The sequence below is a fragment of the Drosophila ananassae genome, chromosome XR (genome assembly GCF_017639315.1).
Source record: "Drosophila ananassae strain 14024-0371.13 chromosome XR, ASM1763931v2, whole genome shotgun sequence".
NCBI lineage: Eukaryota > Metazoa > Arthropoda > Insecta > Diptera > Drosophilidae > Drosophila > Drosophila ananassae.
Window position 1 is genome coordinate 4769575 of NC_057932.1, and position 17136 is coordinate 4786710.

Below are 17136 nucleotides of genomic sequence, written 5' to 3' on the forward strand. Positions count from 1 at the left end.
GCGTTTAATCGTCACGGAAACCAACGTAGGCCCTTACTTCTTACATTATTTATTAGCGATTTGCCCCTTGCCTTAACTGATTCACTTCTACTTATGCACGCTGATGACGTTAAGTTTTGTCAAAATTAATGAATTCTCCGGAGACAGGACTATGTTTAATAGCTGGAAGAAAAATGTTTTACGTATTCTTGCTCTCTACGAGGTACAGGAAGGATCCTATAGAATTGTGATCATAAGGTAGTATATCATGATCACAATTCGTAACAAGAAATTTGGGAAAGCAGATTGTGTAAAATGCTGAGCATACATAAAACGAACTGGCCTTCGTTATATTAAATACCGAAAATAAATATAATAGTTAAGTAGGCTCAATTTTTGTTGCCTCAATTTGATTGTTTAAATTACTCCTCAAAATACACAACACATACTTGAAAGTTTCTATAGTAAAATTAATTAAGGAAATATGTTACGCATTCCAGGAATGCCCCTTTTGCCGGGCACACTTTTCCGCGATGTAAGTACTTACTTATAAGCTATAAGCAAAATTTAATTTATGCCATTTATATGAAGGTATCAAGAGGCCATTACCCGAAACCACAAAGTTTGTTAAATTTTCAAGGTCTTAGTATGCTTAGTGACCGCCAGAAGTCTGCATCCAGTGACACAAGCGGGGTTGCTGTAGACCTCAGCTGCCCACCGATTGGTTCACCTTCGATTTATCCCCCACGGTCAGGACCTCGAATGCCTCCATGGATATCCTACGATAAAAAAGTTTTGTGTTTCCATGCATTTTTCAAGCAAACACTTCAGGAACTTTACCACGCACCCTATTTAGTTCGCAAAGTAAAAATATATTACTATCTCGAAGATGGGACTGTGGAAATTTTTGAACCACGTGTTGATAACTCAGGCATAGTACAAGGATGTGTAGTGCATCGTCAAAGAGTCAGAAAAGCACCGCCATGTGATAACGAGTTTATGTCACTAATTGACTTTAATGTGAATATGACAGTTCAAATATTTGATCGCCAGTACCATATTACTAATTGTGACCATTTCACTCGCGTTTTTTTAAACAAGCGAGGAATAACTGTTCCCGATCCAGTGGAATCTCCATGGTAAGTGAAAAATTGGTTTTTAAGATAGTCTTAGTGATTTTTACTTTTCTTTTATACATAGGACAGGATAAAGAAACCAAAATAAAACTTTCTTGTTTTATTTTATATGAAGGTATCAAGAGGCCATTACCCGAACTTTCTGGTTTTATTTTGGTTTCTTCAACTTTCTTGTTTTATTTTGGTTTCTTTATCCTGCCCCATGCTAAACTTCGGCTTACTTCGAGCGAAACCGAAGTTGATATACCCTTGCAGTTAAGAAGCAGTTTATATTATTATTATATATATATCGGATCGTATATAGTTGCCCGATCCTTATGGGAATTTCCCCATCGAATCCATTTTCGAATAAAAATGTTGGAAACAGTCCCAAGCATCATTCCGTCTGTTTCTACGCAAACAAGACTCAGTTTTAGAGCTATCGAGTTGAAACTTTGCAAACATCCTTCTTTTGCTTGCTGGTAGTATTTAAGTCGAAACAGGATCGGTCGACAATATCCATATAACTGATTGATCGGAAATGCCATAAATTTGTTTTTTAAGTAAGAGGGTTGGGAATTTGCACACATGTTATATTTGTTGAGGTATCTTTTGTATACTATTTCATAAGGATCGGCTGACTATATCCTATAGCTCTCATTGAACGATCGGAATTGGCATTAGAAAGATAGGACTTGGTACAGATTTCATTTTGGGTAAAGTAGTCCGACTTGCCAAATTTCATAAGGATCGGCCGAATATATCCTATTCCTGGCAAATAGCTAAACGATTGCTATTTTAAAATATGCTTGCTGTTTCCAAAATTTTTATTAGAAAATTCTTATAAAAATGAAGAGGTTAGATATTTTGGCCAAAAATAATATGTGTGGAAAACCCAAGCCCCTACCTTGAAAAACATTAAAGTTATGGCATATCCGATCAATCAGTTATATGGCAGATATAAGATTTAGTCCACCGATCCCTGCCTTCCGACTTATAATGGATATGTGCAACTGAGAGACTAGTAACAACAGCTCTAAAACAACTCTAAAAACAGACAGACAAACAGACGCACTGACGGACATACTTATATCTAATTAGGAGCCGATTCAAGAATATATATTATTTATAGGGACAAAAATATAAGACCTTATATAAAACAAATAGGCCAAAATATAATACTCGGTAAGAGCTCGGTCGACACGAAAAAGTGCCCCCCAAGGAAGCCACATGCCAAAGCTACTTCAGGATAGAGCACAAAAGTGGCTAATAATAAACTAGCGGCCGAATAAAAATAATAGGAGCAGATCAAATTTAAGTTTTTATTTCGGGGTTCAATTTAACTCTCAAATCCACAACCGATCGAAACAAAAGTAAACACAAGTATATGTAAGCTTAGCAAGGGAAACTCAAAGCAATGCAGTTCTCTATTATTCCAAGGGTGACAGGCGAGGCGGGGCTAACACACACAATTGCACGATAAGCTAGTGTGTATATATAAATACCAGCAAAGCGTAAGCGAAACTGGGAAAAGCATAGCACAGATTATTCTGAACAGAATTTGCCTTTAGCTGCTTGGCACAACATCCTCCACCGTTGTAGGATGGGCCTTCAACAGAGGCATTTAGGGTCAGCAGACACAACTTAGACGCCGCTCGCTTTGTCGTGCCCGCAGCTGTCTTGAGAACGGCTACCAGGTTCACTCCGCCGCGCTCAGGAATCAGCTGTTGACGACAGGATCTACCAAGCAAATTGGGTCATAAAACCGAACAACGGAAAATAAGATACTTCAAAGGGGAATAGCAAAAGGTCAGCTGAAGGGTCCTAGGCTAATCCAAGGGTCTTTGAGAATGGGCTGCTATCGTCGAATTTCATGATATTGGATGAAAATTTCCACATTTGAAACCGACACTTGTTGAAAATTCTCAATGTCTTGGTAGTTATCTTAATAATGGGTAATTATCATAATAAATTTATCGGAACACCGCAGGATACACTGCTGCAAACTGTCATCTAGACGAGCTCTTACGTAGCGGTACATCTAGCAAATATCTCTAGGTGAGACCAAAGTCGAAGCAAGGTATGGCAAAGCTTAGGTTGGCTCGCGTGGCCTGACATCAGGACATAATTAAGGTTATATCTGTAGGATGTGGCAGCCGAACCTTCAAACACACCTCTCAGCTCAGTAGTGGAGCTGTTTTCCTTTAGGACCTAGGGATGGGGAAAGAATCACTGACACTTACCTCGCAAATCCTGCGGCACTAGAGACATGTGACCTAGATCCAAGTATTCCTTGATGAACAACGCATATTGGGTCCTTAAATTTGGATGAAAATAAAGCATGCGCTCAAGAAAATAGAACCGATGCGAAGCCAGTTAAGCACTGGGATTGTTTGACTAAGCACGAAAAAGCACCAGTTTAAAGCTGGACACGGCGCCTGGCGAAATGGTCGCCAGGCTTCTCCTAAGTTGCCTAAACTATTGGCTCCAGTTCCTAGAATTAACGAAGATGAATTAGATGATCGTTAAAAGTGTTCATTAAGGCAGCAAGAATTAGCTTGCATTAAGCGACCAAACGAGGTTATAGAGGGGCACCCCACCGCCTTAAAAAAATACCCATCCAAAATGTGCTTTTGCACAGGAGGCAGGTTGCATTCTATCTGGATTTACCCAACTGATTCCATATAAATAAAAAATGGATGTTTGGACCTGGCAGAACTACGTTGCCAGGAATATTTTAGTAGAAGACATATATTTTCAAGTCAAGCTGACGTTCTGTGATGTAAGAAATCACGACTGCCTTAATGTATTCAGAATACGTGAATAGGCGAGAATTCAGGTAAACATTAGCCGAGGCTCCATTCATAGTTCAGCGTCACCAGGGCCAATCACCACTAAAGAGCATTTCGACGAATGAAGATGAAGTTCGCTGGCCAGCCGCGATGTTATGAGATAAGCTTGCGAGCCGAAATCTAGTAGCGCCCGGCACGGAAGAAAGGCTCCTGATCGACCACGGAGGAGAATGGTGGTTGGCAAGAACTCAACTTCAGCGTGGCGATTCTGGTTCATAAACGTGTTCGCTGGCAAATCCTGAGAGGTCGCTAGCACAAGCTCATTGGCAGGATCGAATCCGGAAACAGGAACACTGCAACAGCGAACACTTCGGCAGCGAAAGGATGAGGACTTGAGGCAAACCAAACAGATGGCAGGACGCCGGACCTCATCGTATCGTTCGTCAACTGACGTGGCAAGGAACCTTCGTTCCTTATTATCGTTATTCGTCAGTTGGTGTTGAAAAGAAAATTTGTAATGCCGTGTTGATTCATATCGTCAGTAGTAAAGATACGAAAATTAGGTGCGAGAAAAATTTAGATTATCGTAAAATTCCATCATGGAACATTTATTGGCTGAATCAACACAATCAGGATCTGGAAGGGAAGTAGTGCTCGATGCATCATGAAAAGGAAAGATTTTATCCGAAAGAGAGCATAGTACTCTGATTTGTATGAGAGAAGCCTGCTAAAATGAGGATTTGATGATGAGTGGTAACCAGATGATTGAGCTTGAGCGGAAAAGAGCGTGTACTCTAAAATATGTAAAAGAGAAGAAAGTTATCCTGCTAAGCTAATCTCTGATGGATATCCATTTGGTTGGGTTTGTACGGAAGAGAGCATGTATTCTAGAGAATTTGAGAAGTGTTATCCCGTCAAACTAACGCTTGAAGGCACAAGAACTTCTTATGTATCATTGAATAACTTACTCTTAGTTGGAGCAACAATTCAGCAATGTCTGTACTCAATTCTTCTTAGGTTCCGATGTCGTTAATACGCTCTTACAGCAGCAACAATGTACCGTCAATTCGAGGTTCAGGAGACGCATGGGAAATATCAATTAATCGTTATGAGGAGGTCATTTAGTGATCAATTGCAAATTTATCGAATTAATACTGTCATATACATGACTATATGTCATGTACTCAAGCGCACCATTTTTATCAGTACGATGCTTTAAATACCTCAGTGATGAATACGCTCAATCGCAGCGTATACATCACTTTAGAAGAATATATACATATATATATACATCACTATACATCACTATTGAAGTGATGTTAATCATTATAAGATTTATATTGAATTTATGCTGAAATTTTTATAAACAATTTCAGTAGAAATTCAATTTAAGTTTTATGCATTTATTTATACAATTATGCCTAACCTATTGCCTATTGTATTTTCCCACACCCTATTGTATTCTAGAATCTTTCTCTCTCGCTGTTAACTTTGCTCTCTTTATCTATTGAAAACTCACCGCGGCTTGCATGCTGTTCTAGCGCAAGTTAGAAACGAGGGAATACATCAGTTGTAAATTGAAAGTGAAAAGAAACGATAGCGTGAACCTGGAACCTTTTTTGACCCATTTTCAGCTCAAGACGCCACACTAGCCCAAGTACCGGTAAGTTGAATAAAGTTTATCATTAGCATAAACAGAGCATACACGATCGATAATTATTCGACCTACATCAACCCACCTGATTCGCTGGCAGATGCGGAGCTAAAGTCAAATACACAATCTCAAGGAAAATTGTATCTTATTACACATTTATATTACGACATTTATAGTGAACTCTGATTTTCGAAGTTGAACGGGAACCTCTGCCAAGTGTTGCAGATTATCTTCAAATCTTAAAGATAGAACTAAAAGTCATTGTGGCAAACTAAGACGTGATCCTTGATCGAGAATCTTAATCGATTTGCCACAATGCATCTTCATGCATCGGGTATAGTAAGCCTCTTAGTAAACCTTGTTTGGTTTTACTAAGAGAGTTACTGGACATAACCACGCCGATGAAAAAGCTTATTCAATTACATTTTGCGCGATCATTCTATCAATTTCTTCACATAAAGATTGTCGGCACTTGTGCCAGCATCAAATATTGAAATTATCACTAGTTTGTTCTCTTAGTGTATCTGGCCGCAGCGGTCCACTAATTGCCCGTTATCAGCAGTTCCATATTCTTTGATTCCCCCAGATGGGCATTCGCTTTGTTGTTCTTTGTAGCGCATGCACTTTGGGAGTTTTGGTAGAGCTGGATTTCAAATTGTTCTTCTCCGCCAGTATGATTTTTGCTAAATCTCCACATAAAACACCGTTGACTGCTCCGCTTACCAACAGAGCTAATATGATTGACCTAAAAATATAATTTGTGAAAAGGAACTAATGTCGTCCTACTTGTGCACTAGTGCTGAATTGCGACTTTCTTTAGCTCCCAAACATTCCTGTAATAAGGTTGAATACGCTTTGCGCATCGACTTTTGGCTGTTAAGGCTGCTACAATGTACTCATTTTCCAAATCGTAAAGTTGTTTGTATAAGCATGTATGATTGGGAGTAAATTTGATAAGGTCTAGCTCAGGTTCATCTTTGTTAAGTTTTGATATGGTTCCGAGGATATGGTATGGAATGGTTCCGAGAAATGCAATGGATATTCTCTTATTGTTCCAAACTTTTTTTCCATCGAGCGAATGACAAAAACTTCATTTGAGTACTGCTCGACTTCAAAAACTTAATCCGATTGGTTGATAAATGTAATTTCGTTGCCCGTAGGTCGTGTATTTGCTCGCACGCCTACTCTATTACGATACCATTTGAAAAATGATTCATAACTGTAGCATTCGGTGCGTAAAGAAGCCATGGTTGAAGTTGGAATATGCAATAACTCGTGTTTCAATTCCGACCTAAGATTATGTTGGACATCTACCGTTACTTCGAAAACGGACAAAGGTTTTCTTAAGGCATTAGCTATTCCTAACATTGAATTTAGGAAGTCATCGTGAGGCTTCTTTAATATCGCGATCATTTCGTTGGTCTAGATATTTTCCTTACCGGCGCGTACCGGCGCGAATCTTAATGCAGGACTCAAAACTAAAAAAATTGCAAATTAAAACAAAAAATCATGATTTCTATTTAGACATTGAGTAGTTAGAATATTCACTCAATAAATGAAATCTTCGATAGGAATGGCCCCATTGGCCCCGCTGAATTTTAAATTCCAATTTAGATTAGACTGGTAATCTATCTGGTCTAACTACTGAGTTAACCTGATTTCTTGATGGTTCATTTATTTATTTTCTAGCACATAATCGCGTGGTGTCACCCCTTTGTAAGTAATTGGTTACCTCATTATCCCATTCGATTTTGATTTCACCTCGTCATCTTCTAAAGCTAGGATTCAAATTTAAATTAGCCGTGATAGCATTAATTTCATAAGAGATCAAAGCGGTGAAACTAGCCATTTGAGACGCCATTGGCAGATGAGGTACTTCTTCGTGTTCACTCTGCATTCTGAGAACCATTCTGGTTCGGCCTTGAAATAGTTGAGGCAACTCGATTATTACGAGCAACATGTCTTAGTACCTGTACACGGACTAACCCCAAAGATAGAGTGGATATAGTGGATATAACTAACTGAAATTGATTCGGTATTTTCTAATTCGCTTCTACTACATCCTCGTCTGCAAAATGGACAAGTGGTTTTGGTTTCTGGCCAAGTTGTGAGACAACTCAAATGGAATTGATGCCTTCATGTGGTCATAGTATATTCAGCATCTTTATTGCATATCATTGCAAATGATAAAGCTGGGAGATTCCATGGGTTGTGACAATGTAGGGCTTTTTTCATGACATCGTCTTACCGCCATGATATTAAATAAAATGTGATAAATACTCCTTTCAAATTTTCCTGATAATTTTCGTGGAATAATTGATATTTAAATAGAAATTTTGTATATGTATATGTATTGTTAAAATGCCAATTAATAATTTTTAAAGTGGGATTTCCCCTTTGGAGCTCTCACCATTTAATAAAAGCCTTTTACAAAAAAATACTTATATTTTATTGTTCCAAGACAAGGAATTATAATTATTTAATTAATAAAAAAAGTTTTATTTGGAGAGGGAAAAGCTCCGTACTGCTGGAGGTTGGACTATCTCAATGCAAAATGACTTCAGTCCTTTTTTAAAGAGCAACCTGCTAGCTGCTAAAGAAATCAGGAAAGCTCTAATTAAATTAGGAACAATAAAAATAAAATTAATACACCGGAATGGGAAATGATTGCCGCTTGTTGTTGAAGAGGAATAAATTCCAAACTTACGAGCCCTGAACAAATCCCAATTCAAAAACAAATGAACGAAACAAGGGAACGCCCAGCTTAGGAGCATGAGCAATCTCAATGCAAAAGAGATCAAAAGGTGATAGTAACGAAGAATTGGCATTAGGTATCTCCTATAGAGGCAACCACCACACTTAGACCGTATTCGGATTCTTGTGATAGCGTACACCGGATCTAAACTCCCCTTAATCGCAGAAAGGACCAGAGTTGGCAGGCCAATCGGATAATCCAAATGCCAAAATGGAATCAGACACCTTCATAAACCACCTTGTGCATTGATCGAACAGCAAGGAAAGACGCTGACTTTGTGCCATACGTCACGGTGTTGATCTTAAAAGCCTTCACGTTGCCCTTGACAGAATCTCGCCACAGGATGCACTGCAGCCAGCTATCATCTAGAGCAACTCGTGCGCAGCGGTAAATCTTAAAAATGTCTCCCGTTAAAGCGACTAGGTGAGACCGAATTCGAAGCAAGGTATGGTAAAGCTTAGGTTGAATCAGGGGGCCTGATACCAGAACTTCATTAAGGAAATATCCATAGGATGTGGCAGCCGAACAATCAAATACAACTCTCAGCTTAGTGGTAGCGCTGTTTTCTTTCAAGTACTTCTTCTAGGGATGGAGAACGAAATACTGGCACTTACCTCGCATTTCCTGCAGTACCAAAGACTTGTGACCTATATCCAAGTATTTTTAATAGCCCGGTAATAACTGATCCCTTCTGACAATTTTGTCGCCAGTGAGGGAAATTTGGAAACAGCAAATAGGTAGTTAAGGTAAGGCAGCCCTGGGATTTTTGGAGAGTCGGGAATGTCAGCCAACTTCACGTTTTCTAACATCTACATTGCCTAATTCCATAAGGTTTGTTAAGGACTCAGTAAGTTTTTATAGAAGCCGAGCTTTGTCCCACGTGACTCCAACGCAGAAAGATGCCGAGGTGCGACGACTAGACAAGTTTGGTGATCAACCAACTCGGTCCCAAGCGACTGCTAAAAAGGGGATTGCTGGAATAAGGGATAAGGGAATAATGCATAAATGTAGCATAAGAGTGGCGCATGTAGCATTAAATATCACAACGCAAACAAAGTTAATCTCGTAAAGTAATTAAGTTGAAGGAGTTGGGTTGATTCAACGGCATTCAAAGAGCGGTTTTGTTGATGCATAACTTAATATTTTAATATTCCAGTCTAGAGTCCCTAAGATTCCAAGAACAATAATGTAACCCAATTCATCAGCAATGGAACCCCTTTCGGCGCGGATGGACGGAAGTGTCTCTTACCCAAATATAATGATTGTTAAGATATGCTGTCAATAAGCGGAAAACGCCCAGAAAAATAAAACAAAAATCTAATTCATAATGACAGCGAAAAGAATGCCATTACCATTAGAATCCCTTTCATTGAATACTATTTTACTGCAAAAAGAATCCTTTTTTATTAATTTACTTACTAATTATCTTAGTTTGCTAAGATGTTAGTCAAAGTTTGTCATCGCCAGTACATACGATCTTTACTTCAATAAAAAACCTAAGTTATAAGGTTGAACATGGAAAATAGTAATCTTGTGATTCCGGTGATCCAATCTGCCACATAAAAGGTCCTAGGTTGAGTGGGTAAAGACAGCCAGAGATAAACTATATATATCACTCCGTGGTGTAAAGTTTTCTATTTTTCTACCCCTGTTTTCCCCCCTACCCACGTGTTCCCTGCTGTAATGGATCCTATCTCAAATTGTATGCATTGTGGTTCCTGAGATTAACAAACAACTTAGAAAGTCAGCAGACGCCACAACTGCCTCAATGTGTATGGAGTACATGGATAGGCAAAACTTAAGGCAAAAAAGTCGGCAAAGTTGGCTGGCTAGCCGCGATGTAATGAGGTGAACTTGAGAGCCGGACTCAAGCAGTGCTCGACATGGAAGGAAGGATCCTGATCTATGGACCAGAATGTTGGAGGTCCGAGAAAACATTACTTCAGCGTTTCGACCCTGAGTCACAAATGTGTTAGCTGGTGGAGTCTGAGAGGTCGTAACCACAACTTAATTGGCAGGATCCAAGTCAAACGCGGAACGGGGGTAGCTCTGGATAATTGCTCACCAGGACGCAACAAGGCATAATGTCGGCGATTACACGTTGGGCAGCGGGATGATGAGCATCCGCGGGCCAAGTGTTCAGACTAAAGGGTCAGGCGCCAGCCCTCATCGAATCGTTCCTCAACTGGCAAGACAAGGTACCTTGGTCCTGGACGCCAAGAGAAGAACACAATGTGCCAAAATGCTGCACAGGGAGTGCTTATTAAGCAGTGCATTAATAAGCATAAAAATTCGATTTCAAGCATACAAGATGAGAAGCCAACGCCCCAAACCCACGGACTCGAGGGTCTGGCACCTTTTCTCCAAAAACTGCTTAGCAGCATGAAACTTCTGGTGTCAACTCCACAGCATCTATTTGCTGCTTGCGGCAGCAGATCCACAAGATTCAGCTCCAAACTTCATTCTATTTTTAGATTAAAATTTTAGGACCAATGCTGTGGCCACAGAATGCCGGCTGTAGACAAAAGATGCCAATAAGAGGAGCCAACAGGGCAGACTTAACCCGAAAAATTGCACCGAAATTGCACAGGGAAGAATTCCACCAACAGCTCTTTCAGAACAGGCAGCAAGATTAGCGTTGGAAACCAAGACTACAAAGAATTGAACCGCACCAAGGACCGCTGGAGAAACAGGGAACCTCTGGACGAGGATGGATGCCAAGATGGCAGGCCGAGGAATGGCGCATCAATAGCAGAATGAAGTCCAAATCAAGGACCAGTAGCAACCCATCGCAGGCCACAGGGGCAGAAACCCCAGGATGCTGTTCCGCAGGATGTGCGGCGCGACAGGAGTAAGAAGCACAGACTGCTGCCTGCATGCGGTAAATGCGCAATGGTCTCAACCATGGCAGTTGTCAGCTGTCATCAAAGTCGGTGGAGCAGAAATCAAGGCCATAGACACAGGGGCAACCGCAATCTTTATCTCGGAGTAATTAGCAGGCATCCCAGAAAGCGCAAGAATGCATAGTGACAAGAAGACTGGTATGCTAGGATGTGACTTCCTTGGAGCATTCGGCACAACAGTAACATGCGCGGGCCTCCAATCACAGCGGGGACAGGATCCTTGGTAGATTGGTTAAAAGAGCGTGAAAAGAGGTTCATAGAAGGGGAATTAGAGGCGTTGCAGGCCGAACAGGTTGCTCGAACATAAGACAACACAGGATTACAATGAAGGAGGACTTCCCAATAAAACAGAGTTATTATCCTAAAAACCCAAAAATATACGGGACGATGAACGCAAAGATGGAAGAACTGTTGGAGAAAGAGTGAAGAAATGTGTTATGGTGAAAAATAATACGGGACAGTTAAATGTCACGAAGCATTGAAGCAGCTTTGAGGGGGCAAGATTTTTAGCAGCGTCGGCATAAAGGACGCATATGTGGCAAATCCCAGCAGACTTTAATTGGAGTGGAAAAGAACTACTCAGAAACCGAGAAGGAGTGCCTAGGTATATTATGGGTGATTAGGCAGATGAGACCATACCTGAAGGATCACAGACCACATGGCGCTGAAATGGCTTAACAACATAGAGCCCGCTTAGGAAAATGGAATGGAAAAGGCGTAGTACGACCGGAAAGGTAAGCTACGGCGTACTTTCCCGCCAGATAGTAATAGAGAAGCCAAGGAGTGCTACAGCAGTCAAAAACGTCAAGTGCGTATGTATAAGCGTGCTGAGAGAAAAGATTTGCCACCAAGGCGCTACAGATGGCGATTCGCGAGATAATTGTCGCACGGTACTGCACAGGGTGCCGAAGGAAATGGTGACAGACAGTGGTGTCAAATTCAGCAGCAGAAGTTTCAAGAAGTTCCTAAAGGAGCTTGGCGTGCGGCATCAGTTCACCATACCCACCACAGGAAAATACAACTAAAAAGGTGAAAAGGACGATCAGAACTATGATCGCGCAGTTAGCAGGAGAGGGCCAAAGAACATGGGACGAGCACTGGTCAGAGTTAATGCTGTGAACTCGAGCTTCCCCGGGCTACAGAGCCACGGATGCCGAAGGTAATATACGATAAAACGTATAGGGGACAGGATCAGAAGAATCCACGTTTCTGGAAACTGCGAAGAAGCTGCAAAAGGTGTTCGAGTTGGTGCGGAGCAACATGAAGCAGGCGGCACACAACCAGGCGCGGCACTACAGTCTGGTTGGCAACACGGTGTGGGCAAAGGAGCACCATTTGTCCAAGGCGTCAGAAGGATTCGCCGCGAAACTAGCGCCGCGATACGACGGTATGTAGAAGGTTTAGGGTTTCGTGTCGCCAGTGATTGCCTACGACAGAAGATTCTTCGCCAAACGCCTGGGAGAAATATATTTAAAAAAAAAAATTAAAAAACCTTTTCAAAGATGTAAAGAATGTTTCGATAGCTTCAGTGGTTCTAAGGTTATATGAATTTTTAGTTTACAAAGGTTTTGGAACCTTTTGGTTAGTTTGAAAATTTTAATTAGAAATTTTCCCAAAATTCTATTAAAAATCCAAAATTGTTTCGTAGTTGTGGGAAACCAAATTATTTATACAAATAAACATATGAGAGGCCGATCCCTTTGAGAGTTTCACTATTTAATAAATTATCAAAAAAAACAAGAAAGGAAAGTTAACTTCGGGCGGAGCCGAATCGGATCGTATACAGTTGGTCGATCCTTATAAGAAATTCACCATCAAATCAATTCTTTATTAAAAATGTTGGAAACAGCTTTAAGAATCTTTAAAAATAGCAAATAGCAAGCAGTTGTGCCATTTCCGATCGTTCCGTTATATGGTAGCTATAAGATATAGTTGGGCGATCCTTATAAAATTTGACAGATCGAATTAGATAGGATCCGTAGAAATTATGAATCCGTAGAAAGTCCCATCATTCTAGCTTAAAAAAAACCACAAAGTTAAGCCAATTCCGATCGTTCAGTTATATGACAGCTATAAGAGTCATATACGTCATTTAGTGGAGTTGATTACCACTTTCAAGTTGTACAGTGGAGTTGATTAGCCTTTTTCCTTTTTCCTTTCAATATGTTTGACGTCCGTGTTTTGAAAGCCCGTTTATTTCCATGGGTAAAGAATTCATAATTTTTGCCCTTAAGTTAGACGCGGACTTTTTTTTTAAATCGGAATCCTTAACATAGACTCCAGTAGAAATTTTTGCAATATTCTTTGATGGAACAAATTGTACAAGCCGTGTGAAGCTCTTTTACTGGAACTTTTAATACCCTATTTGGTGGTTATTTAAGCTTGAACTTATTAACAATTACAAAAGTTGATCTAATGCTTTTATTGGTGTTGCCTTTGGCTTTTGTCTCTAGTTTTCTTGTCTGGCGTTCATGAATCGTGATTTCTAGTACTGATGCAAAAAAATTCAGAACAAAATTAATTTGTTTTTTAGTTTACGCAACATTTTACCTGCCCGATTTCCTTTAGGCTAATCTAAACTAAAGCTCAGCCCTCTAATTTCCTTTATATTAAAATGTAAATAAGTTGTTGTTCAGTAAAATTCCGTAAAATCTGTAATATACGGTGGGCTTCCACAAACATGTTTTTATCAGAAAGTAGCTATATATTGACATCAAAAAGGACCACAAAATAACGGATATTAAATGTTTCGTATTAATGAAAACTGCCCTAAATTGAAAATTCTTCAAATGTACATATTAATTTTACCATATGTGTAACTAATAAAATTTATAATATATTTTTTATAGTGATCCAACCGAATTAGTACGAAACCGAGATCAGGCACGATCTGTAAGCAGTACAAAAAAAAAACATCCGTTTGCTCAATTTTTAAAATATGATCGAAAAGTTTTAAAATTTTTTGCTTATTGGGATGACCGAACAGAATTTGGGGATGTAAGAAAATTAGAGCTTTGTTACTATCTAGCTGATGATACCATAGAAATAAAAGAAGCACATATCCGGAATTCCGGTCGCGATGGTCCGACTGTTTTCCTAAAACGTGGCCGATTAGTGCGAGTAAGTAGAACCGTATACGTAGTGAATATTAAATTTTGAATATATTTGAGTTGCAGGAGTTTCAAGGACTATTACTCCCAGGTCAGGTAACACCAAAAACACTCCTTAATGTTTTGGGTACGAATATGCGTAACGTACGCTACTGCATTGATCCCCTTAATACGGGAAATAAGGAAATTCATTATTATAATGAACGTGATTTGCAAATTGGAAGTGTAATAAATGTTTATGGTCGAGCAGTGGTGATAACTGACCTGGATCCTTTCACTAGAAAGTATTTTCAACAGCGATTTGGTATTCAAGACTTTACGCCATTAGCAATTCCAAACAGATCTGACGATTGCGCTGATCATAAGTCTACAGAACGTATGTTACCTCCGTTTAATGGATGGGGAAGTTACGAGGATTCAGTTGGAAATTGCTTATCTGTTGAGCCGAAGCCACCTAAGTCTGATTTTAAAAAATTCATTAAATTTGATCGCTATGTATTACGGTTTGGAGCTAAGATGTTATCAACTATTAAAGCTAATTGCGAAAGAATTTTTGTGATAAGTTACTATTTGTGCGACGATACTTTGCAAATTCAAGAGATTGCAGTTCGGAATTCAGGATTTCTGGGCGGCGAATTTATGAAACGTAAAAGACTAGAACTACCGGGGCAAGAGAAGTTTTCCTGCAAACAACCACAGTACTACATGCCATGGAACTTTTTTATTGGATCTACTATGGCCCTTAAAGATTTTATTTTTCATATAGTCTCCGCCGACGAATATACTTTAATATACATGGAACATCACCCGGAAGAATTTTGTCATGCAAATGTAATTGTTATTATGGAAAAAGTTAGAAGTTCCTTGAAGACACGAATGGCAGATTTCGTTGGGTCATGTCTGCCATCTTGCAATGAGTTGGATGAAAAAATTGATATTTTTGTTTCATTTGAAAGTTTTAAAGGATCTTTAATTAACATATTGGGTAATAAAATTAGCGATCATGAGATAATTACGCTATGTCGTCATTTTTCTGCGGAACAAACATCACCATATAAATGTACCAGATCAAATGTACGAGCAGCAGCTCACCTTGAACTGAAACGTTCTTTATGGAATGCACGGGATGATTTAATGGAACATTTTCATCATATAAACCCAAAAAATGTTCCATTCTTGCCAGAATCTAAAGTGCGATCGACGCTTCGCGGTTGCCGACTACCATTTTCAGCTGAGCTTATTGATAATATATTATCCATTTTAAACAGAAACGATTGCAACGACATAGAGATTTGTGACCTTATGAACTTTTTGGATGTTTCTTGTGGTAAGGGCTGTGACATGCCTCCAGTGAACCACGCTTTCGAGCTGTGCCCAAAAGTTCCATTTTTACACAAAGGTCGTTCCGTTAACTTTACATGTTTCCTGCACTACTTGAATCTGCCCCTTAACTTGCCAACTGGTAGTAAGGATGACAGTAATAAAATAAACGACGTGCGGATACTTCCACCAACAGTTACGTCAAACAACAACGAGAAAAGAGATGAAGACCTTAACAAAGATGATAAGCCTACCCTTGTATAAAAAAGATACAATTTCGGAAAAATATAATCAAATTAAGCCTGAGCACACTCGGGTCGCTGCGTATTGCATTCGTTTGTACTTTATTTCATCCAAGTAAAATAAATATAAAACATTTTTTTTTAACTACATATTTTTAAAAAGAAATAATTATACTTACGAATATCGAAAACGTGATGCGTATATAAATTAATAATAAGTACACTATTACGCCGTTCTTGTTGAATGGGGACAATAGGGACTTGTAGTGACTCTAGTGTCCACTACCGAGATTGCCCAGAGGAAGGAATCGCGGATTATCGGTAGTTACTGTAGATAACACAGCTCCACAAAAAAAAAAAAAAAAATTCAGAGATCAGACCATACCTCCTATATGGATTTGGGGTCGCTGAATCCGAATCCGTGGTCAGTTGGTCGCCATCACGTCAGGTTTTCGAGAAAATAACGGTTGAATAGTCGAAAAACGCCGTTTTTGGCCATTTTCGAAAAATCGTACCGCAAAATTCTGATGTGTTACAAACCTAATTCAAAATGGAAATGAAAGGCTGATTTGTGATCTTTAAAACGAGCTCCATGCCACGAAAAAAAGTGAAAAGTGTGTTTTTTGAGGTTATGAAGAAACTTGACGTGATGGCGTCAAACTGACCTCAGATTCGGATTCAGCGACCCCAAAAACCCCCGGGTACCATGTTTTATTTGAATATGCTGAATTTTGAAATTTTTGTGTTCGGCATACATTTTTTGCTAAGATGCCTACATATAAACGCACCCCCTGTCCTAACGGTGCATGCGAAAAATTGCATGGCATGGAGCTCGTTTTAAAGATCACAAAACAGCCTTTCATTTCCATTTTGAATTAGGTTTGTAACACATCAGAATTTTGCGGTACGATTTTTCGAAAATGGCCAAAAACGGCGTTTTTCGACTATTCAACCGTTATTTTCTCGAAAACCTGACGTGATGGCGACCAACTGACCACGGATTCGGATTCAGCGACCCCAAATCCATATAGGAGGTATGGTCTGATCTCTGCATTTTTTTTTTTTTTTTTTTTGTGGAGCTGTGTAATGCAGGGGGAGGATACGAAACTAGGCCGTCGCGTCAGTATTCACTGTAGACATAAGAAAAAAAAGTGAGGGAAAACACCGTTTCCCACGACATCGCTGGCCTCGAGACTCAGTCGGTGGTATTAATTAAAATTTAAAGGCCTTAGCAGAGCTGGATTAATTTTTGGTTTGAAGCTTTTT

At 39.5% G+C, this 17136-nt stretch overlaps 1 protein-coding gene across 1 annotated transcript; it reads left to right on the top strand.

Moving 5' to 3' along the window:
* Positions 1-367: 367 nt before the first annotated feature.
* On the top strand, positions 368-16015 carry LOC6498706 (EF-hand domain-containing family member C2). Its single transcript, XM_001967076.4, has 4 exons — positions 368-514; positions 571-1118; positions 14048-14318; positions 14375-16015. The coding sequence occupies exons 1-4, from the start codon at positions 464-466 to the stop codon at positions 15890-15892; spliced, it is 2388 nt and encodes a 795-aa protein (XP_001967112.1). The 5' UTR covers positions 368-463; the 3' UTR covers positions 15893-16015.
* The last annotated feature ends 1121 nt before the right edge of the window (positions 16016-17136 follow it).